The 24421-nt window shown below is 33.3% G+C and overlaps 1 protein-coding gene and 1 long non-coding RNA gene across 7 annotated transcripts in view; one reads left to right on the forward strand and one right to left on the reverse strand.

Annotated features, from left to right (window-relative positions):
* LOC126892650 (zinc finger protein OZF-like) overlaps nucleotides 1-24421 on the forward strand; it is a 348853-nt gene that overhangs the window by 26247 nt on the left and 298185 nt on the right. The window contains exons 2-3 of one of the 3 annotated variants that reach the window (XM_050662281.1): nucleotides 22257-23217; nucleotides 23470-24411. The exons of 1 other annotated variant lie outside the window; for it this stretch is intronic. In XM_050662281.1, the coding sequence (XP_050518238.1) occupies nucleotides 22257-23217; nucleotides 23470-24411 (1903 nt within the window). The remainder of the gene's footprint in view (nucleotides 1-22256; nucleotides 23218-23469; nucleotides 24412-24421) is intronic. One more of the 3 variants, XM_050662280.1, reaches the window with a different exon arrangement.
* The window catches only part of LOC126892655 (uncharacterized), a 238824-nt gene continuing 237281 nt past the window's right edge, over nucleotides 22879-24421 (reverse strand). The window contains exons 3-5 of one of the 4 annotated variants that reach the window (XR_007700951.1): nucleotides 24198-24281; nucleotides 23274-23357; nucleotides 22879-23021 (exon numbers count right to left, since the gene is read on the reverse strand). This is a non-coding gene — a long non-coding RNA (uncharacterized LOC126892655). Of the gene's footprint in view, nucleotides 23022-23224; nucleotides 23358-23525; nucleotides 23610-24197; nucleotides 24282-24421 lie in introns of those variants that run through there. The other 3 variants (XR_007700952.1, XR_007700950.1, XR_007700953.1) reach the window with 3 other exon arrangements.

The following is a 24421-nucleotide window of genomic DNA, read 5'->3' on the forward strand; positions in this document are numbered from 1 at the left end:
TACAGCTGAAGTCCGGTTCGAATATAAAGCGGTGTTGCCAAAGCTCAATTAAAGCGAATAATTGTTGGAAAGCATAACTAAATAAAGTTTAGCGAGAGGCTGATTGCACTGAGAGGGGTGGATATCTCCGCAGGCATGAACTGATGTCAACTCCTATCGCGGTGCAAAGAATATTCTCGCAAAACTAGGGCAACATCAAGAAAAGCGAAACCTTATAAATATGATGGACTCAGATGATACGTGTTCAGAAGGAGGAAAAAGAAAAGCAGTATCTTGGGATGATATTATATTCAAAAAATTCAAGAAAACCTATAGATCACCAAAAAAGGGGATGACGCAAACCCAGATATGCTAGCCCAAATGATGGATTTGCTAAAAAGGATGGCTGAGGATACAAAGGAAATAAAAAACCAACAGAAAAAGCAGGCGGAAACCATGAATATGCTAGCTGAAGAACTGAAAGAGCTCAAAAAAGAACAAAAGGAGTATAGAAGAGAAATGGGAGAACTAAAACTAGCTAATGAAAAAGCGATTAAAGAGATAAATCAGCTGCAAAACGAATTAAGTAATATGAATATAAGATTACAAAGATTAGAAGGAGAAAAACGAAAAAGAAATATTGTCATTCAAGGACTTCCAATTGACACGGACAATCCCAATATGCTAAAGAATAAAATAGAAAGTTTCATAGACAAGGAAATGGGAGTTAAAGTAAAGGTGAATGAAACAATAAAGCTGGGAGACGAAATATGTCTGATAGAGTTGGACAATAAATACGAAGTAAGTCCAAAGTAATGCAAAATAAAATGAAGCTTAACCAGCTAAATAAAAAAATATATGTAAATGATGATCTAACAAAAAACGAAAGGGAAATACAAGCTAAAATTAGAATAAGGGCTAGAGAGTAGAAAAACGAAGGAAAAATCACAAAAATAGGGTACCAGAGAATAATAATAAACAATGAACTATGGAAATGGAACAAAGAAAGGGGGCAATTGGAAAAAATAAAAGAAGACATCCCAAAAAACTAGAATCAGATGCAGATGAAGATGAATCGACAAAGACAACGCGGCAAGGAACACGGACACGAAAAAAGGAAAACAAAAAACAAATTAATAAAATAACGGAAGAAACGGTAAAAGCAGCAACTTGAAATATAAGAGGATCCTATCAGGAAGGAAAGCTGAAGTATTTAATAAACGAAGTTAGGAAATGTAAGTTTGAGCTAGTAGCCCTACATGAGACAAAACAGTTGGGACAGGGTAGCCAGGAAATAGACGACTATATATTTTTCAATAGCGGAGGCAATAACAGATTGCTGGGTACAGGTTTTGTAATAAGTAAAGAATTGAAAGAATTCGTTTCAGATTTTAAAGCAATTTCGGACAGGTTGTGCACTCTCAGATTAAGAGGTAAATACCAAAAGAGAACATTTATTAATATACATGCACCCTCGGAGGAAAAAGGAATAGATGTGAAAGAGCAATTTTACAGCGAATTAGATGAAGTATATGAGGCTATACCCAGGTATGATATGAAAATCATTCTTGGAGACGCTAATGCCAAAATAGGCAGAGAAGAAATATTAATGCCCACTATAGGCAAGCCTAGTTTACATCCAGAGACTAACGAAAATGGATATTTCCTGGTAGATTTTGCCAAAGAAAAGGGACTTATAATAAAAAGTACGTACCACCAACGAAAGGACATTTATAAGGGAACGTAGAAATCTCCAGACGGCCGTACAGTCAACCAGATCGACCATGTTTTAATTGAGAAAACCGAAGAAAACTGCATAACAAAGGTGAGAACATATTAAGGACCCGATATGGACTCAGACCACTATTTGGTCGGAATATGGATGAAACAATTATTAGTACCAACTCTTCGAAACAAAAAGAGATTAAAATACGAAAGAAACAAACCAAGCAGATTAGAGACAGAAAGTGAGAAAACGTTGTATGGACAAATTATTAACAACAAATTAGAGAGCATAGTGGATGAAAGGAATGTAGAATGCATGTGGCGAGCATTAAAAGATGTAATTAAAGAAGCAGCAAATATTTCCAGCACCAACGACAACACAAAGAAAAAACAAAAAGAATGGTTTGATGAAGAATGTGAACAAGCATTGAAAGAACGGGTCAGGTTACGGTTAAAAATGATAACTCAAGGAACAACAGAAGCGCAGGAAAATTATACTGAATAAAGAAATAAAACCAAAAAAATACTACGAGAAAAAAAAAAGAAAACACTGAAGCTAAACTGAAAAATATAGAGGAAAGCTACAGAAATAATAAAATTAGGAACCCGTACCAGTGGATAAAAAATGAGAAACGAGGACATCAGCCGAAAACTGAACATTATAAAGATAAAAATGGAGAAATTATTATGGGTGAACCAGAGATATTAGAACGCTGGAAGGAGTACTTTGATGAGCTTCTAAATGGACCTGAGCAGACAGACGATAATAACGAGGAAACAATGGATCTAGTAAATGAAATACAAAATCAACAGAGTGAAGAGCAGGCTCCGACTATAAGCGAAATTCAGAATATCATCGATAAACTAAAAATGAACAAAAGCCCAGGAAGTGACTGCATAACGGCTGAAATGATTAAATTTGGAGGAAATCAGCTAGTAGATAAAATCCCGAAACTAATTAATGATATATGGGAACAAGAAATACTACCTGAGGAATGGACAGAAGCAATACTGTGTCCTATTCACAAAAAAGGAAATATGGCTGATTGTCAGAATTATCGAGGTATAGCGCTGCTCAACATAACATATAAAATATTGGCTATCCATATTAAAAATAGATTATCAACGAAGGTTGATAAAAGCATAGGAGAATATCAGTGGGGTTCAGAAAAGGCAGAAGTACCGTAGATCAGGTCTTCACACTGCGAGAAATACAGGCTGAAAGTTACGAATATAATAAAGACACCATGGTTCTGTTTATTGATTTTAAACAGGCTTTCGATCGAGTCAAAAGAAGTGAATTATTTACAGCATTACAAGATATGGATGTTTGTCCAAAGCTTATTAGAATTATAAAATTAACTCTTCAAAGAGCAATGAATAAAGTCAAGATAAACAATAGTGTAACAGAAAGCTTTGAGGTCAAACAAGGAGTGCGGCAGGGTGATCTATTATCATCTATATTATTTAGCATATTACTTGAAAAGGTTATACAGGAGGCAAACATTAATATAACAGGTCTGATCTACTACAAAAAACATCAGTGCTTGGCATTCGCGGACGATTTGGTAATCTTGGCTAGAAGCAAAATAGAACTGATAGAAACAGTCATGAAACTCGAAGAGAGGGCAGCAACCAAAGGATTTTATATAAAATGAAGCAAAAATAAAGTATATGGAATGGACAAATAAGCAATTCGTTCGGGGGAAATACATAACAATGACAACAGTGAAGGGAGAACAGTATAAATTCCAAGACGTTGAAAGATTTGAGTACCTAGGAACTCTCTTCAAAAGAGTTCCTAACTGTGAAGATGAAATACAAAAAAGAATTATGTCGGGCAACCGCGCTGTATATGCTCTCAATGGGTTGTTAAGAAGTAAAAATATATCTCGAGGAGCCAAACTAAGAACTTACAAGGCCGTAATAAGGCCGATAGTAACGTATGCTTCTGAAACATGGGTCACAACAAAAAAACACCAAGAGTTGTTATTAGTTTGGGAGAGGAAAATACTGCGCAAAATCTTCGGTGGGAAAAACTTGAATGGACATTGGATAAAAAGAACAAATAAGGAACTAACTGAGCTGTATCAAAATCCTGACATATTAGCAGTAATTAAGGCGCAAAGACTTAGATGGTTGGGCCATGTGCAGAGGATGATTCTATCTAGAATTCCCAGAATGGTACTATCTAGTGTATTGGCAGGGAAAAGGCGAAGAGGAAGACCGAGGTCACGATGGAGTAATGGAGTTGAGAAGATATGAGAAGACTTAACGTAAGGAACTGGGAAAGAAAAGCGACTGACAAAACGGAGTGGAAAAGAATAGTGCATCAAGCCATGGGCCTACTAGGCTCGTAGTGTTTACATATTATTATTATTATTATTAATATATTTGGTTCTCTATACATCCTCTCCAGTTCTACATTTGGTCTTTTTATCCCCATTCCATTCCATAGCTCTCCCTCAAATTTTTTTCTGAGGACTTTTCTTTCCCACACTTTCAGCTCTGATTTATTCATCGCCCATAATTCACTGGCATATAATGCTATAGGTCTTATAACTATCCTTTACAGCGTGTCTACTTGAATTGGAAATATATGGGAAACTTTTTTATTATTAATTTTATTTGTAAAATAAAATTGTAAAATATTTGTAATAGAATGATTGAACGAATTAGAAAAATAATTTTAAGACTTAACAACTCATGGGTTTTTGTTTTTCCTACTTAAAAAACTTACAAATTTGTATCATCAGCCATCTCGGCGACCAACTAAGAAATTCCGAGATCGCGGCTTGTGCCTATTATTTACAGCTTAAGCTAATAATTGAAAAAAGGGGTATAGATGCAAAACCCGTCGAGTCACATTTTTGTGAAATTTTCGTTAGATACGAGAATTTGTTCTTTATATGTATATACATAAGTTCAAACATAATTTAGGTGCAAATACCACCTTAAATCGGAGTACAATTTTTTTTGGGAGTTTTTTTTGCAATTAGGAGAAAATACTCTTAAACTGCAAAACGCGCGTTGTCCAAAAAAATTTAGTTGCAAAGACCGCCAAGTCCGATCTGACCAATGGCATAACGTTTGGACTGACACGTGATTTATCCGTTCCCCTGAAGTTTTATAAAGATGCCATACATTTTTCTCTAAATAATGACGAGAGTGATCCCCAACTATTGGTAAATGAGTTTTGTGAAGAATTTTCTCCAGAAGAAACAACTGGAATGTGAAATTTGTTGTGTTTAAAGAGTTAATTTTTATGAGTTTATGTTATTTTCAATTTTATAATAATAATTATATAAATATGAACAAATAAATATATTTTAAGTAATAAGAGTCTAATTTTTAAAACAATTTTTAAAGCGAAGTTTTAAAAAACAGGTTGTTCCGAATTTTTTGGGAATTTTAAATCCAAAGTTCGAAAATAAAAATTACCATCATAAATATAGCCTACCTATTGAATGCTCAATATACACAGCAGAAATGATAGCAGTAATGTTTGCTGTTCAGTGTGTACTACTGAATCCAACTAGCAATTATGTTATATTTACTGACAGTAAAAGCGTGGTGGACAGATTGAGTAACATTCAAATAGTCAAACACATAAACCACATTGAATTGAATATTCTTAAAACTCTGTTTGAAACTATACAATTAGGAGTAAATGTAACAATTGCTTGGATTAAGACATTCGGGAATAAAAGGAAATGAAATAGTTGACAAATTTGCCAAATCAGCTTACATGATCGGAGAAAAAATAAACGAAAATTTAATTCCAGCTTCAGATATTGATACTTTTAGCAGACAAAAACCTAAAAATAATTGGCAGTTGCATTACAGAGAATGTAATACTGGCTCAGATTGTGCTCATTGTAACCCTAGGATATTTTCAAGAAGATGATTTTACACAGAATATAACAGACATTTTATAAAGACCATTAATCGGCTAAGAGCCAATCATGCTCTTACGCCATCTTACATGTATAGAATCGGCTTGTCAGATACTCCCAATTGTACTTGTGGCAAAACCGGAGATCTAACACATGTCATATTAGAATGTCATTTACACATAAATAACATAAACGATCTTTATAAGGACTTAAAAGAGTTAAATTGTTTTTCCCAATAAACCTTAGTAGGTACTTTAATATTTACAAATGATATGGAAATTCTTCATCTCATTTATAAACATGTTAAATTATGTAAATACAAGCTGTAAACGTAATATGTACTAAATAGGCAAAAGTTGTTAATGTGGTTTGAAAAATTAAAAAAAAATAATATTTAAAAAAACACATAATAAAATAATAACAAAAAAAACCCGCACCATATTCTAGTCCAATCAGAGAGTGCAGCAAGCAGCTCTTCCGGTTTCGAAACTTATTAGTCTCTCATCAGGAGGCACATATGTTACTCTCTCTGATCCAACCAAAACGAGCCCCAGCGTGCAGTCACGGATTGCAACGAACGAACGATATTATGTTGTTTTATATGCCATTAGAGTGAAAACAGTATTTTGATAGCAGTTGCCGCTAGGGCATCTATGCCATTTCGTTCGTTGCAATCCGTGACTGCACGCCGGGGCTTGTTTTGATTGGATCAGAGAGAGCAACATATGTGCCTCCTGATGAGAGACTAATACGTTTCGAAACCGGTAGAGGTGCTTGCTGCACTCTCTGATTGGACTAGAATATGGTGCGGGTGTATTTTCGTTTTGTAACGAAATTGAAAATGGTTATTCATTTTTGGTTTACATGTTTACTCTGATTGGAGTACCAAGGGAACCATTCTCGTTGGAACTTTACCGCGCTGAGCAGATGGGACGTGAATTATAAATTGTAAAATTTCCTATCTTCCTTAGTCTCAGCATTCGTATGGCTTGCAAATTGTAGAAGCCTCGGAGGTGTAACCAGAGAAGGTTCCCATTGTTTTCAGTCTGGTGGGATGTAGAATAACATTATGTTGTTTTATATGCCATTATAGTGAAAACTGAGTCTTTTTTACATATTTTAATTGCATATGAGAATGTAGTTAGTACTTACATTCTACAATATTACTTAAAAAGTAAGTACCTACATATTTATAAATTTTAGTTATTTATAAATTATTATATAATATTTAGCTAAACTAAACTATGTATAGGTAACTAAAATTTATATACTTATATGTACTTACCTAGATACATACTATTTAAGTCATATTGAGTTACCAAAATAGATTATTTTGAAGCACCGCAAACAAAATAAAGAGATTATGTATGTTCTTTAGTCCTAAATAGTACTTTATCATTCGTCTTCATCCTTAACACTGCATAGATACAAATAATGCATGTTTTCGTTTTCATATTTTACCGTTGTTTCCTATCCCTGATCCATTCAGGTAAGAAATGGTCAGAATGCGGGGGATATGTATTGTGGAATGACAACATCGGTGGTTAGTGTTGCCAAACGGAAAGAAATTTCCCTTTTTGCGGGAATTTTCAATATAAAAGATGATAAAGGGAAAAAGTTAACTCAAAAAGGAATTTTTGCTTTAGTCCAAATTGTAAATTATTAAAAAAAAAATAAAATATTTGAAAATAATTAAACATATCTCCTCAGATTTTGTAAACAGGGCAACGGCGGATCCAGCAACCTTTCAAGGAGGGGGCAATGAAATAAAAATTCTCTCATCACTCGCGTACGCAGGATTCTTTTTCGGTATGGGCTGTTACTTTATTTTTCTTCAGTACCATGTCTTTTCAGAACGTTAGTTACTATCATAGCTATCTTAATTTTATTCACTGCCACCCTAAATCAACCACGAAGTGCTTTTTCGTCCTGGACTGTGTTTGCCTTCTATTTTCACTTGCATAATATTTTGTAGCAACCTATAATTGAAATTTCTCATTACATGTCCAAAATACTCCACTTTTCTCTTCTTGATGCCTTCTATAATCTCAGTAGTCTTGCTGAGACGTTCTAGTATTGTGGAGTTTCGAATCTTCTTTACCCAAGATACTTTTAAAATTCTTCTATAGAACCACATTTCGAAAGCCTCAAGGCGATTTAGGTAAGTAGATCGATTTTATTCACAGTCCAAGACTCGACACCATACAGTAAGACCGATAACACGTACTTTGGAGAAGGAATTCTGTTTTACGTTTCATTCCGTTATTCAGTTGTGAACAGGAACCAAACTCACTATTTATTTTCAATCGTAATTATCTCTTTCTTAAAAAAAGGCGACACCAGGCGAAGTCTCAAGGAGGGGGCAATTGACCTCATTGACCCTCCTTGGATCCGCGCCTGAACAGGGGGTAATTTTTTTATAAAAGTGGGAATTTTTAAGGTAAGTTGACGGAAAACGCTTACTCGACGGTTGGCAACACCAAAGCCTTTGGTTGTTGGTTTTGGCACGTTTTGGTGCTGGAATGGCCCATATTGAATTGAATGTACTTAAATTCAAATTCCAACGATGTAAAAATACTTATGATAAACTCGAAATGGTAAAGTCATTTCAATTATGAAAACGAATTTTTAATAATAAACGTTAATACAATTAATGTTTAAACCTTTTTACATACAACAATTATTTTGAAATGAAATTCGTCCAATACTACCTACATACAAATTTTTTATTAATTATTCTAAAAAATAACGAAGTTAATAATCTATAAGGCTAATATTATACTTCCTATACCTACATATTATTTTTAATAAGTATGTGTTAAGAATGTACTTATAAGTACAGTGGAACCTCGATAAGTCGGATTAATCGGGACCGCGGCCGATTCGGGTTATCGAAAATCCGGGTTAGCCGGAAAATATGGTAAAAATTAATAAAATACGGTATTCTTACAAATAAGCTTAATTATAATTGCCAAAAAAATTAAATACTTAAGTCCAGTACATCTAAATTACGTACAGTATACATTATTGTTTATTTCTTGGTAAAAAAACTCAGTCAAAGTGAAAACATTTTTATTTTATCTGATGAAAATCGATCTGGGTTAGCCGGATTTCCGGGTTATCGGAAGCCGACTTATTGGGATTCCACTGTATGTGTTAAAAATATTCGATAAAGGTAAGGTGGCCAACTGTACTCATTTATTGAGTTTTGTACACTTTTTTCGTTAACTGTACTCTTTTCAAATTCTGTACTCTGAAAGTACTCACTTGTATAATTTTATACTCATTGTGAATGGATAGAATGGCTCGTGAGCTTAAGAGCATGAAATTGTTTCAAATGGACCCTTCTAAAACAGTAAAATTGAATGGAAAGGAGTTTCTTCAGCAGTCGGATTTGTAATGAAGGAAGTAAAAGGTATTGCTATTAATGACAATTTTCTCTTTGAAGAAAATCGAAGAGTAAATTTATATTTAAATGAAGAAAAATTGGAAAAATGGAACAATGAGAAAATAGAACTTGACAAAAGATGGGTAGAAATCTTTCGACATTTTAGAGTAGAACAGATCCTTACTAATGAAGTAAAAACCTCACGTGTAGGTAGATGGTATATAATTTTTATAACCATCTACCTACACGTGAGGTTTTTACTTCATTAGTAAGTTTTTTATTATAGTATACAGCCAATGAGAGGAATCTTTTCCTTTTTATTATATTTAGAACATATCCCACATCAAAATGTAAAAGTTTTAATAGAAATTTCCTTATGTTGCCCAGGCACTAATTGATGCTGCTGTGGAAATTGTATTTTCACTAGGGAATGATTATTGGAGCAGTGAGAAGTCGCAACTTTCTGTAAAAACATTATCTGCCGTCTTAACAGTCAAATTTAATATGCAAAATGAAAATTGTTCGAACGTGGCTACATTTGCCTCGCACCATTTGCCTCGCACCATTCGCCTTGCACCATTTGCCACGCACTATTTGCCTCGCACCATTTGCCACGCACCATTTGCCTCGCACCATTTGCATCGCACCATTTGCCTCGCACCATTTTCCTCGCACCATTTGCCTCGCACCATTTGCCTCGCACCATTTGCTTCGCACCATTTGCCACGCACCATTTGCCTCGCACCATTTTCCTTGTACCATTTGCCTAGCACCATTTGCCTCGCACCATTTGCCTAGCACCATTTGCTTCGCACCATTTGCCTCGCACCATTTGCCTCGCACCATTTTCTTTGCACCATTTGCCTCGCACCATTTGCCCCGCACCATTTGCTTCGCACCATTTTTTTCGCACCATTTTCCTCGCCCCATTTGCCTCGCACCATTTGCCTCGCACCATTTGCTTCGCACCATTTGCTTCTCCTCGCACCATTTGCCACGCACCATTTGCCTTGCACCATTTGCCACGCACCATTTGCCTCGCACCATTTGCCTCGCACCATTTGCATCGCACAATTTTTATAATATTATAAACTAACTTTAAATTTCTATGAAATATACTTTGGATGATTACATAAGACAAGTCATGTAAGACTTTCAATCAGAGAAATAGAGACTTTTCATTGTAACGTTAGGTATATAAAGTGACTAATTGCGCGAATTAAGTGAGAAAAAACTATTATTTAGTAGATAGCAAAAACTCATATTTTATTTATTTCGCGTATATTTGCAAGTTTTCGTTCGTAATCCTTTTTTTATGTATATAAATATTTTATGGGTCCGCGGTCCCAGACACAGATTTAGTACTAGGATTTAAATTTTCAGCCCAGAAACATTTTAGGACCAATTAATTATTTTTGGCCCAGAAACAGATTGAGTATTAGGATTAATAATTATTTTTGGTCCAGAAACAGTAAGATTAATTATTTTTAGCACAGACACAGATTTCAATTAGGATTTAAATTAGGATTTAAATTTTTCTGTAGGTTTAGGGGATTTTCATATTTTCAATACTTGCAAAGTGTACTCTTTTTGAACAAAAATAGTTGGTCACCTTAATAAAGGTATATTCTAAGAATAAACTTTTACGAATATTCCGAGATACTACGTATACGAATGTACTCAGTATATTCGGTAAGAGAATATACTTTGAAGTATATGCAAAGAACATGAAATTTAGAATGTTTTTAATGTACATGCTATGCTTGTACTACGCATATACTAAAAAGAATATACTCCGACGAATGTTTGATAGTATATGCTTTGAACATGATGCGAACATCATTGTTATGTGGGTTCCCCTTTCTTCCACGATTTTTTTAACCGATCATCAAATATTCTTTTGAAATGAGTGTCGATATATTCAAAATATTCTTTTATTTAGGTACATGATACTGGTTTAATGGGTAATTACGATTTTAGATTTACCTAATGGATTTCCATGTCAAATGTGCTCTGAATTATTTTCACAAAGATCCACGTTAGCAGAACATATGAGAGTACATACTGGCAATAAACCTTTTGAATGTAAAATTTGCTCTAAGAATTTGTCAAAAAGATCAGCGTTAGCAGTACATATGAGAACACACACTGGCGAAAAACCTTTTGCATGTGAAATTTGCTCCAAGAGTTTTTCACTAAGATCCACGTTAACAAAACATTATAGAGTACATACTGGCGATAAACCTTTTGCATGTGAAATTTGCTCCAAGATTTTTTCACAAAGATCCAATTTACAAGCGCATATGAAAATACACACTTTTGCATGTGAAATTTGCTCCAATAGTTTTTCACAAAGTTCCACGTTAGCAGAACATATGAGAGTACATATCGGCGAAAAACCTTTTGTATGTGGAATTTGTTACAAAAGATGTTCACAAAGATATGCGTTAACAAAACATATGAGAGTACATATTGGCGGTAAACCTTTTGTATGTGAAATTTGCTCCAAAAGTTTTTCACAAGAATCCAGTTTAGCAGAACATAATATGACGGTACATACATATGTATGTAGTTTATGGATGTTCCCCTAATAGACCAAGAGGCAGCGCTGAAAAATCTGTTTGAATTTACTAAAGCTAGATTTTTCACAGTTAATTACCGTGAGTGTGTAGAGAAACATACTGCGGTCGGTCAAGCGAAACGTAGAACAGGGGTTACTGAGGGGGTATCAAAGTTGCTTTTCTACAAAGGTAATTATTTCCATTTACTAAGGCTGAAAATCAGTACACACATTTTAAATTAAATATAAATAAAAGTTATTATGGTCGGTCAGCTGTATGACGAGACAGAGCCGGTCGGTCGGCCCCAATAGTCGATTGAGGAAATGAAGCATTTTGGCTCGCAATTTTTTCGTCCAGCATGGATTTACTTGAAATTTTCACAGAAGGTAGCGAATAGTCTAAGGATCAGTTTATATGTCATGCCGCTATCATAGGCTAAAACCTTGGGGGTGGTTGCCACCCCATCTCGGGAGTGGGAATTTTTTATTACATTTTAACCATGCAATCAGATGGAAAAGTGATTCTAAGAAAAAAATGATTTTTACATTTTCTTCGTAAAACTAATATTTTTCGAGTTATTCGCGCTTGAAAATAACAGTTTTTCGACGAAAAAATCGACTTTTTTTAGAGGGTTTTTTGAGAATACCTCGAAAAACATGCATTTAACCTTTAACTACACGCGCTGGCGTATTTTGTACGCCAGATGTAAGATTTCTACTGCAAATACATTTAAAAATTTAATTGTTGACTTTGTTTATCTATCTAACCTTTCACTGGAATGTTCTTTACAACTGGTTTTGTGTGTGTGTGTGTTTATGTTTTATTGGCACTGGTTTAAGCAACCAACTGGCCAGTCAATGTGTTTTGAATTCTCTCTTTTACAAAATATATGCTTAGTATCTAAATTTAAAACTATTAGTACTACTGTTTTTTTTTTACTCTGTTTTTTTTATTATTTTTTTTATTATATTTTTTAACATTTTTTTTATTACATTTTTTATTTTTTTTTTATTTTTTTTTTATTTTTTTTTAGTTTTTTTTTTTAGTTTTTTTTTTTTTTTTTTTTGTGTATTTTTTTATCGCGCTAAGACCTAAACCCGATTCAACCTCGCGGAGGTTTAGATCTTAGTAACTTTTTATTTTAGTTATAATTTTATTTTATAACAACTGGTTTTAGTTTCGTTATAATCGGCGTTCTGGGAAGATCGTTATTTACAGTTTATTATTTGTTGTTTCCGGTGGTTGATAATATACGCCACAATTATAGTAATATAAGTAGTAATATACGTACATATTTCAATTGTCCTTTAGTCATTATGGCACAAAATATATTTTTCTTTATAAACAATACTTTTTCTCATGTAAAAGATCACATTTCAAAAAAAAATTTATTGGTAATTTTATTTATCATGGAATCAGATTCCAGTTATAAATCCCAATTTGCTTACTGAGAAGGAACACCAACTATTCGCTGATGCCGAATAAGGTTTATAACAAACAACTAAGTGTATTTAAAAAAAATAAACAAATCCGCTGTTTTTAAGTGTATTTTCTTATGGCGTATAAAGTAAGCCACGCGTGTAGTTATGTTATAACTTGATGCGCGGGAAGGTTAATCAAAAAAACTGTAGATATAAAAATTGTATCTTATAGTAAGACAAACCAAATTCTTTTCCTATAATATCTTTAAGACCAATACAAACCGAGATACGGCATGTTAAAAGTTAGCCTTTTTCGTCAAATGCATAATTTGAACTATTCAAAGCCAAATAATGGGAAAAATTTGCATTTTTTGAGGAAAACTTAAATAATCTTTTTTCCAGTATACAATTGGACCTTTCAAAAATAAAATAAAAAGTTTTTAGCATCAAAATTAAGCGACCTATAATCAAAAAAATGTCGGTACCTGCTTTTCTCTACGAAAAAATCAGTGAAAGCAACCCCCTAACTACCTTCCTAATTCAAAATTGGTCTTCACCTTTCTGCAGTTCCTTTTATATTTATACTGTCAATACACTCAATAGTCCTGTCGCCAGTAGGGGTACAACGGCCTCCTTAATTCAGATGGACTTACCCAAGTTTTCTTTATGTATTTTGACCCGTAGAACACGAATTTTTTGGGTAACAGTCGATCCGGATGTCGATAAGATTGTTATAAACAAAGAACTTGAGGAATCACATAACAGCGATTTTTCGCAAAACAAAACATTTTTTTGTATTTTTTTGGGTCATTCTAAGCAAAAAATGTTTTTACAAGTTTTTTCGTAGGATGCATAGTTTTCGACATAAACGCGGTTGAACTTTCAAAAAATCGAAAAATTGCAATTTTTGAACCCGAATAACTTTTGATTGAAAAATTAAATAGCAATTCTGCTTACCGCATTTAAAAGTTCAAGTCAAATTCTCTCGGTTTTGATGATTTTCATTGCTAATAATTAATTTTTTTATTGTTAAACAAAGCTATAAACACATAGTGATTGAATGATGTTTTCAATGCATTTCTAATTTGAAATCGAACGAGTAGGCGCGCATACAGAATTTCTACGTATATTATGTACATTAAAACGCATGCATTGGGCATGGGAAACACTATGTGTTTATAGCGTTATTTAACAAATAAAAACTTAATTTTTAGCAATGCAAATAATCAAAACCGATAGAATTTGACTTGAACTTTCAAATGCAGTAAGCAGAATTGCTATTTTATTTTTTAATCAAAAGTTATTCCGGTTCAAAAATTGCACTTTTTCGATTTTTTGAAAGTTTAACCGCGTTTATCTCGAAAACTATGCATCCTACGAAAAAACTTGTAAAAACATTTTTTGGTTAGAATGACCCAAAAGATACAAAAAAATGTTTTGATTTGCGAAAAATCGCTATTATGTGATTCCTCAAGTTCTTTGTTTATAACAATCTTATCGACATCCTGATCGACTGTTACCCAAAAAATTCGTGTTCTACTGGTCAAAATACATAAAGAAAACTTGGGTAAGTCCATCTGAATTAAAGAGGCCGTTGTACCCCTACTGGCGACAGGACTACAAGGAGTTTGACACATTTAAAATGTCTAATTTTGGAAAAATTGGAGTTTATAAAATTGATTTTTTGCATTTTGGTATTTTTCACCTGTTACTTCAAAATATCTCCGAAAATACTGAAGATCCGAAAAAAATTGTAAATGACTAAATTATAGCTTGTTTAATGACTAAAATTACCCTGTGCATAGATTTTCATCACAGTGAATAGTTAGCCAGATATAGCTGTTTAAAACCTCTATTTACCAGCAAACAGTTCGAGCCTTTTTAAACCCGCCCCAATTAAAAACTAAGGCATCTTACGGAATTTACACAGTCTTATAGCTCTTTAAAAATCCTACAAAATCATTTTTGAAGAAACTTTTTATCGCCAAAAATATATAGAATATTTTTCGAGGTATTCTCAAAAAACCCTCTAAAAAACTCGATTTTTTCGTCGAAAAACTGTTATTTTCAAGCGCGAATAACTCGAAAAATATTAGTTTTACGAAGAAAATGTAAAAAACCTTTTTTTCTTAGAATCACTTTTTCCATCGAATTACATGGTTAAAATGTAATAAAAAATTCCCACCCCCGAGATGGGGTGGCAACCACCCCAAGGTTTTAGCGTATGATAGCGACATGATATAGAAAATGATCCTTGGACTATTCCCTAACGTCTGTGAAAATTTCAAGTAAATCCATGCTAGATGAAAAAATTGCGAGCCAAAATGCTTCATTTCCTCAATCGACTATTGGGGCCGACCGACCGGCTCTGTCCCGTCATACAGCTCACCGACTATAATAACTTTTATTTATATTTAATTTAGAATGTGTGTACTGATTTTCAGCCTTAGTAAATGGAAATAATTACCTTCGTAGGAAAGCAACTTTGATACCCCCTCAGTAACCCCTGTTCTACGTTTCGATTGACCGACCGCAGTATGTTTCTCTACACACCCACAGTAATCAACTGTGAAAAATCTAGCTCTAGTAAATTCAAATAGATTTTTCAGCGCTGCCTCTCCGTCTATAACAGCTCCGTCAAAATTATTTAATATTAAAAAATGTTAATGTCACGTTAACGTCATACGTATGACTAAAGTCCACTAGCACTTAGCTAACGTCTGAAGGTGGGAAACTATCGTAAGTAATGTTTTATAGGTTAATACCGATAATTTCCCACCTCTAATATTTTCATGTCTTTTGCGTTATTTTGCCGGTTATTAGCGCGCTTATTTATATTAGATATTATGTATATTATAATATTATGTAACGATTTTTGTCACTCGATGGATTTCCCCTCTATTACTTTAGTAATAACTGTATTGATTACTGTTTTTTATTTGTAGAAACAGATTTCAATAAATAAAGGATGTTAAAAAAATGTGGTACTGGTTTAATACATAATTACGATTTTAGGTTTTCCCCATGGTTTTCCATGTGAAATCTGCTCCGAACTATTTTCACAAAGATCCATGTTGAAACAACATATGGGACTACACACTGAAGATAAGCCTTTTGCTGGTGAAATTCGTGCCAAAAACTTTTCGCAAAATTCCCATTTAAATGGACATATTATGGCAATACACACTGGCGATAAACCTTTTGCATGTATAATTTGCTCCAAGAGTTTTTCACAACGATCCAGGTTAGCAGAACATATGAGAGTACACACTGGGGATAAGCCTTTTGCGTGTGAAATCTGTGAAAAAATGTATTCACGCAGCTCGCATTTAAAACAACATATGAAAGTACATACTGGCGATAAACCTTTTGCATGTGAAATTTGTGCCAAAAAGTTTTCACAAAGTGGCCATTTAAAAAAACATATCAGCATACACACTGGAGATAAATCTTTTACATGTGCGATTTGTGCCAAAAAGTTTTCACAAAGTTCCCTTTTAAAAGACCATATGAAAATCCACACTGGCGATAAATCTTTTGCATGTGAAATTTGCTCTAAACAGTTTTTAAGAAATTTTGATTTAAAAAGGCATATGAGAGGACATACCGGTGAAAAACCATTTGAATGTGAAATTTGCTGCAAGAGTTTTTCACAAAGATCCAGTTTAACAGACCATATGATAGTACACACTAGGTATAAACCTTTTGCATGTGAAATTTGCTCCACAAGATTTTCACACAGATCCGGGTTAACAAAACATATGAGAGTACATACTGGCGATAAACCTTTTGTATGTGAAATTTGCTCCAAAACTTTTTCACAAAGATCCGGTTTAACAGACCATATGAGAGTACACAGTGGGGATAAACCTTTTGCCTGTGAAATTTGTTTCAAAAGATTTTCACACAGATCCGGGTTAACAAAACATATGAGAGTACATATTGGCGATAAACCTTTTGCATGTGAAGTTTGCTCCAAAACTTTTTCACAAGAATCCAGTTTAGCAGAGCATAATATGACAGTACATACATATGTATATATAGTTTAGCTCTCCAGACCTAGAAGGCCCATGGCTTGGTTTACTAATCTTTTCCATTCTTCCCTGATTGCTGCTTTATTTTTCCAATTTGTGATTTTAAGTTATTCTATGTCTCTTTCAACATCTTTCTTCCATCTGGTTTTCAGTCTACCTTTCTTCTTCTTTCCTCCTATTCATCCCGTTAGTATTCTTTTGTGAAGTCTCGCGTTTGGCGTCCATTGGATATGTTCCAACCATCTCAGTCTTTGTGATTTTATGATTCGTACTATATTCGGTTCAGTATACATCCTTTCTAGTTCTACATTTGTTCCTTTTATTCACATTCCATTCCATATCTTTCGCCCAAATATTTTCTTGAGGACTTTTCTTTCCCACACTTTCAGCTCGGATTTGTTCATCGCTTATGTTTCACTGGCATATATAATGCTATAGGTCTTATCACTGTCCTTTACAGCGTCTTCTTCTTCATACTTTATAAATATGCTCAATACATGTTTGTGAAATACGAAATTTCTTAACCATGTACTGCTTAAAACATTTCATAAAAGCGCCCACAAGAGTTTCACTTACTTCAAGCTCTTGCCTTGATAATATATTTACTAATATTAATGAACAAAATTTAAATACAGGTGTCTACGATCCTGTAATATCTGATCATTTGGGTATATTTGCTGTTATAAGTGGTTTAAAAAATGTGTCTACAATTATCAAAAAGACTAAAAATTAATGAAAAATTAATTAATGAAAAAAATATTAAGAAGTTTGTGGAAAAAATTAAATCCAAAGATTGGACTGTGTTTGACGATATCCACTGTAATTCAACCAACATGACAGAGTTGTTTATGAAATATATGTGTGAAGAATACAACATTTGTTTTCCTTTAAAGAACGTGAATAGCAGAAAACGTGCTATTCATTGGTTTAATCGCAAACTTCGAAATTTAAGAAAACAACTCTACGATTGTAAAGCAACTTATAGAAAAACACATACTATTGACAATTGGATTAAATATTGTCAAATGGGAAAGAAATACAAGCAAGCATTAAAAGCTGAAAACGTACTGCTTATGCTAACATAATTAACAAATCCACTAACAAAAGTAATACAATATGGAGTATTGTTAAAAAAGAAACCTATAAGGAAAATACTACGTCTAATCTGAACTTACCACCAGAAGAGATTAACCAATACTTTACAAATATAGCAGATAGTATATCGAAATCAATAGGAAACTCTGAGCATGACATAAACTACTATCTTAGCAGGCTACGTAGAAGGTCGAGTTTATTCTTTGTGTCTCCAATAGTAGCATCTGATGTGAAAGAATGCATACACAAATTAAAAAATTCCTCATGTGTTGACTACTATGGTTTTAACAGTAAAATTATGAAGGAATCGCTAGATACAATTATTGAACCACTCACAATAATATTTAACAAATGTACTAACGAGGGTTACTGGCCTGATGTATTCAAAATATCAAAATTCCACTTCATAAAAAAGGAAATAAAAATGCTCCAGACAATTACAGACCTATTACCATAGTACCAACAATAAGTAAAATTTTTGAAATCTTAATTAAAGATCGTATAGCAAATTATTTGGATAACAAATCAATTATATCTAGCTCTCAATTTGGTTTTAGAAAAAAATACTCAACAACTAAAGCTTTATTAGAAGTAATAGAACATATTGTTCACGGTCTTGATGCAGGTGAACCTACTAATGGTTTAATGTGTGACCTTACAGAAGCTTTTGATTGTGTGGATATTCAAACACTATTGATAAAATTGGAGTACTATGGAATAAGGGGTACCATACACAACCTTTTAAAATCATATCTTACAGGAAGAACACAGATTGTTGCATTTAATAACCAAGAATCTAATCCTTTACCAGTTTCAACTGGAGTACCACAAGGATCAGTTTTTGGGACCTCTGCTATTCTTGATATATATAAATGATTTACCAAGTGCGTTGGATAATACCAACTGTGTTCTTTTTGCAGATGACACAACCTTATTATGTAGAGGTAAAACTGATTACAGTCAGGAAATATTAGAAAAATTATTATTTAGTTCTGATAGATGGGTTAAACCATCTGAACTGGTAAAGTTACTAGGTGTTACTATGGATACAAGGTTGAACTGGTCGCACCATATTGAAGGATTGTGTAAGAAGCTTGCCTCGCAGATTTTTGCTATGCGCAGTTTGGCTACTTCTGTGAGTCGAGATATTCTTAGGTCAGTTTATTTTGGAATGGTTCATAGTATCCTGACATATTGCATACTTCTTTGGGGAAACTCGTCCTATGCATATAAAGTTTTCACTTTTCAAAAAGCAGCAATCCGAATTATTGACTCAGCGGAATATCGCGCTAGCTGTAAACCCTTGTTTAAAAAGTATGGCATTCTTTCTTTACCTTCAATATACAGGGTGTAACAAAAATACAGGTCATAAATTTAATCACATATTCTGGGACCAAAAATAATTCGATTGAACCTAACTTACCTTAGTAGAAATGTGCACATGAAAAAAGTTACAGCCCTTTTAAGTTACAAAATGAAAATCGGTTTTTTCGAATGTATCAGAAACTATTGGAGATTTTTTATTGAAAATGGACATGTGGCATTCTTATGGCAGTAGCATCTTAAGAAAAATTATAGTGAAATTTGGACACCCCATAAAAATTTTATGGGGGTTTTGTTCCTTTAAACCCCCCCAAACTTTTGTGTACGTTCCAATTAAATTATTATTGTAGTACCATTAGTTAAACACAATGTTTTTAAAACTTTTGTGCCTCTTAGTAGTTTTTCGAAAAGTCAGTTTTTATCGAGATATTTGGAATATTTGTCAAATCCACCACATATTGTATATGGTTAAGTACGATTATGGGAGACTTGGTAATAATATGAACATTTATTTAGGCTTTACATTTTTAGGGATATTTTGAACCATTTTAAAAAAGAAGTCACATCTCGATAAAAGGTGCCTTTTCAAAAAAATACAAAGAGGTAAAAAAGTTTTAAAAACACTGTGTTTAACTAATGGTACAGCAGTAATATTTTAATTGGAACGTACACAAACATTTGGGGGGTTTAAAAGAACAAAACCCCCATAAAATTTTTATGTAAACATATTGAAAAATAAGCCTCAACTCGATAAAAACTGCCTTATCGAAAAAATACTAAGAGGCAAAAAAGTTTTAATAATATTGAATTTAACTAATGGTACCACAATAATAATTTGATTGAGACGTACACAAAAGTTTGGGGGGGTTTAAGGGAACAAAATCCCCATAAAAATTTTATGGGGTGCACAAATTTCACTATAATTTTGCTTTAAGATGTTCCTGCCATAAGAATGCCACATGTCCATTTTCAATAAAAAATCTTCATAGTTTTCGATATATTCGAAAAAATCGATTTTCATTTTGTAACTTCAAAGGGCTGTAACTTTTTTTATGTGCATATTTGTACTAAAGTAAGTTAGGTTCATTCGAACTATTTTTGTTCCCAGAATATGTGATGTAATTTATGACCTGTATTTTTGTTACACCCTGTATATATTTGAAACTTTGTTAACTGTTCATAATAATATACAAGATGTAAAAACACATGCTGATCAACATTAGTATAATACAAGAAACAAAAGTCATATCATTATACCATATTCCAGATTGTGTGTTACACAACCTAATACAATAGATTATAATTTGTATAATTGTTTTTTAAACCTAAACAAAAATATTGATATTAAGGCAATGAATTCTAAACAATTTTATAAATTAGCAAAACACTTCCTGCTGGAACACTGTTTCTATAGTATACAGGAATTTGTTTGTTTGTGCTCCTAGTGTGGTCGTTTTTATGAAAACTATATTTTACCTAACGGAATTGTTTTTTTATATATTTTATATTTCTATTTTTCGCTGTATATGTTACATTATGTGTTCTTGTATTATTTCTCAGTTATTTCCTATGTATACAAATATTTATATTGTGACATGACATGTAGTGTTTACTATGTAAAAATTGTCAATAAACGTATCTATCTATCTATCTATCTCTCAGTGCCTGTTTTACTTCGGTTTTTAGCCTCAATTGACATTGTCTGACCATCGTTTCCTCGGTCGTCCCAATGATCTTCTTCCATTTGGCGATTTGTCTCTTGCTATTCGTACTATTCTATTTTCTGTCATTCTTTCTATGTGTTTATTCCATTCAATTTTTCTTCTTTTGGTCCACATGTTTATTTCTTCTATACCACATCTCGCTCGTATTTCCTCACTTCTTACTCTGTCTCTTAAGAGTTTGGTTTGTTATTTTTCATAAGCCTTTTGTTTCTGCTGTTTCCAGCAGTCTTTGTGTTTTCGCCGTATCGGCTCTTGTTTCCGGTGTGTACGTCATTATCGGTCTTATTGTTGATTTATATATCCTGGTTTTCGTTTTTATTGTGAGGTATTTGATTCTCATTGTTTGAGATTGTGTTCACTTGATTTTGTACTTCTTCCACTTTTCCGTAGCTTTTTGTTCCGTTGAGATCACCATGTTGTATATGAGAGCCGTGTCTTCGAATTCTTTAATCAATATTTGTAGGTCATCTTCATTTTCGGCTATTATGGCGTCGTCGGCGTAGCAGATTATCTTTATTTCCTTTTCTCCAATTGTATATCCTCTCCTTTTTTAACTTTCTTTATGATTTCGTCCATTATCAGATTAAATATTAATGGGCTCAGCGAATCTCCTTGTCTAATGCCAGTTTCATACTTGATAGGTTGCGATAGTTTTGCCTTACATCTTACCAAATATATGTTTTTAAAAGCCTTTACAGCGTGTCTACTTAAATTGGAAACATATGGGAAACTTTTTTGTTATTAATTTTATTGTGATTGAACGAATTAGAAAAAGAATTTAAGACTTAACAACTTATGGGTTTTTGTTTTTCCTCCTCACAAGACATAAATTTTATTTCATCAGCCATCTCGGCGACCTACTAAGAAATATACTTAAAAACGTATGTAGTTACCAGATTTAAGTACACCATTCTTCCCCTAAAATAAACATTAAACTCGAGAACTGACTCAGATTTGCACAGGTCTGTCCAAAATTCTAAATTGAAGAAAAATGAACATGCCTGTTACACATAATCCTCTCCCCTTTCTTCCGAGAATTTTTTAACCGATCATAAAATATTCTTTTATTAAAGTACGTATTAGTGGTCTAATAGTGAATTACGATTTTAGGTTTTCCCCATGGTTTTTCATGTGAAATTAGCTCCGAATTATTATCACAATCATCCATTTTCAAAGAACATATGGAACTAGACACTGAAGATAAGCCTTTTGCTCGTGAAATTTGTGCCAAAAAGTTTTCACAAATTTCCAATTTAAATGAACATATGGGAATACACACTAGCGATAATTCTTTTACATATGAAAGCTTTAAGAGTTTTTTACAAAGATCCAATTTATCAAAAGATATGGGAATACATACTGGTGATAAACCTTTTGCATGTGAAATTTGCTCCAAAACGTTTTCATTAAAATCCAGTTTAAAAGCGCATGTAAGAATACACACTGGTGATAAACCTTTTGCATGTGAAACTTGTTCCAAATGTTTTTCACAAAGATCCAGTTTAACAGACCATATGCGAGTACACACTGGGGATAAACCTTTTGTATGTGAAATTTGTGTCAAAAAGTTTTCACAAAGATCTACGTTAGCAGAACATATTAGAGTACATACTAGGGATAAACCTTTTGAATGTGAAATTTGCTCCAAGAGATTTTCAAATAGATCCGGGTTATCAGAACATATGAGAGTACATACTGGCGATAAACCTTTTGCATGTGGCATTTGCTCCAAGAGGTTTTCACAAAGATCCACTTTAAAAGGCCATATGAGAGTACATACTGGGGATAAACCTTTTCCATGTGAAATTTGCTCCAAAACCTTTTCACTAACATCCAATTTAAAAAAGCATATGAAAATACACACGGGTGATAAACCTTTTGTATGTGAAATTTGCTCCAAAAGTTTTTCACAAAGATGCACGTTAGAAGAACATGTGAGAGTACATACTAGGGATAAACCTTTTGAATGTGAAATTTGCTCCAAGAGTTTTTCAAATAGATTCGGGTTATCAGAACATATGAGAGTACATACTGGCGATAAACCTTTTGCATGTGACATTTGCTCCAAGAGGTTTTCACAAAGATCCAGGTTAAAAGACCATATGAGAGTACATACTGGGGATAAACCTTTTCCATGTGAAATTTGCTCCAAAACCTTTTCACTAACATCCAATTTAAAAAAGCATATGAAAATACACACGGGTGATAAACCTTTTGAATGTGAAATTTGCTCCAAGAGTTTTTCAAATAGATCCGGGTTATCAGAACATATGAGAGTACATACTGGCGATAAACCTTTTGCATGTGACATTTGCTTTAAGAGGTTTTCACAAAGATCCAATTTAAAAGACCATATGAGAGTACATACTGGGGATAAACCTTTTCCATGTGAAATTTGCTCCAAAACCTTTTCACTAACATCCAATTTAAAAAAGCATATGAAAATACACACGGGTGATAAACCTTTTGAATGTGAAATTTGCTCCAAGAGTTTTTCAAATAGATCCGGGTTATCAGAACATATGAGAGTACATACTGGCGATAAACCTTTTGCATGTGACATTTGCTCCAAGAGGTTTTCACAAAGATCCAATTTAAAAGACCATATGAGAGTACATACTGGGGATAAACCTTTTGCATGTGAAATTTGCTCCAAAACGTTTTCATTAAAATCCAGTTTAAAAGCGCATATGAGAATACACACTGGTGATAAACCTTTTGCATGTGAAACTTGTTCCAAATGTTTTTCACAAAGATCCAGTTTAACAGACCATATGCGATTACACACTGGGGATAAACCTTTTGTATGTGAAATTTGTGTCAAAAAGTTTTCACAAAGATCTACGTTAGCAGAACATATTAGAGTACATACTAGGGATAAACCTTTTGAATGTGAAATTTGCTCCAAGAGATTTTCAAATAGATCCGGGTTATCAGAACATATGAGAGTACATACTGGCGATAAACCTTTTGCATGTGGCATTTGCTCCAAGAGGTTTTCACAAAGATCCACTTTAAAAGGCCATATGAGAGTACATACTGGGGATAAACCTTTTCCATGTGAAATTTGCTCCAAAACCTTTTCACTAACATCCAATTTAAAAAAGCATATGAAAATACACACGGGTGATAAACCTTTTGTATGTGAAATTTGCTCCAAGAGTTTTTCACAAAGATGCACGTTAGAAGAACATGTGAGAGTACATACTAGGGATAAACCTTTTGAATGTGAAATTTGCTCCAAGAGTTTTTCAAATAGATTCGGGTTTTGAATG

The sequence above is a fragment of the Diabrotica virgifera genome, chromosome 9 (assembly GCF_917563875.1).
Source record: "Diabrotica virgifera virgifera chromosome 9, PGI_DIABVI_V3a".
Classification (NCBI taxonomy): domain Eukaryota; kingdom Metazoa; phylum Arthropoda; class Insecta; order Coleoptera; family Chrysomelidae; genus Diabrotica; species Diabrotica virgifera.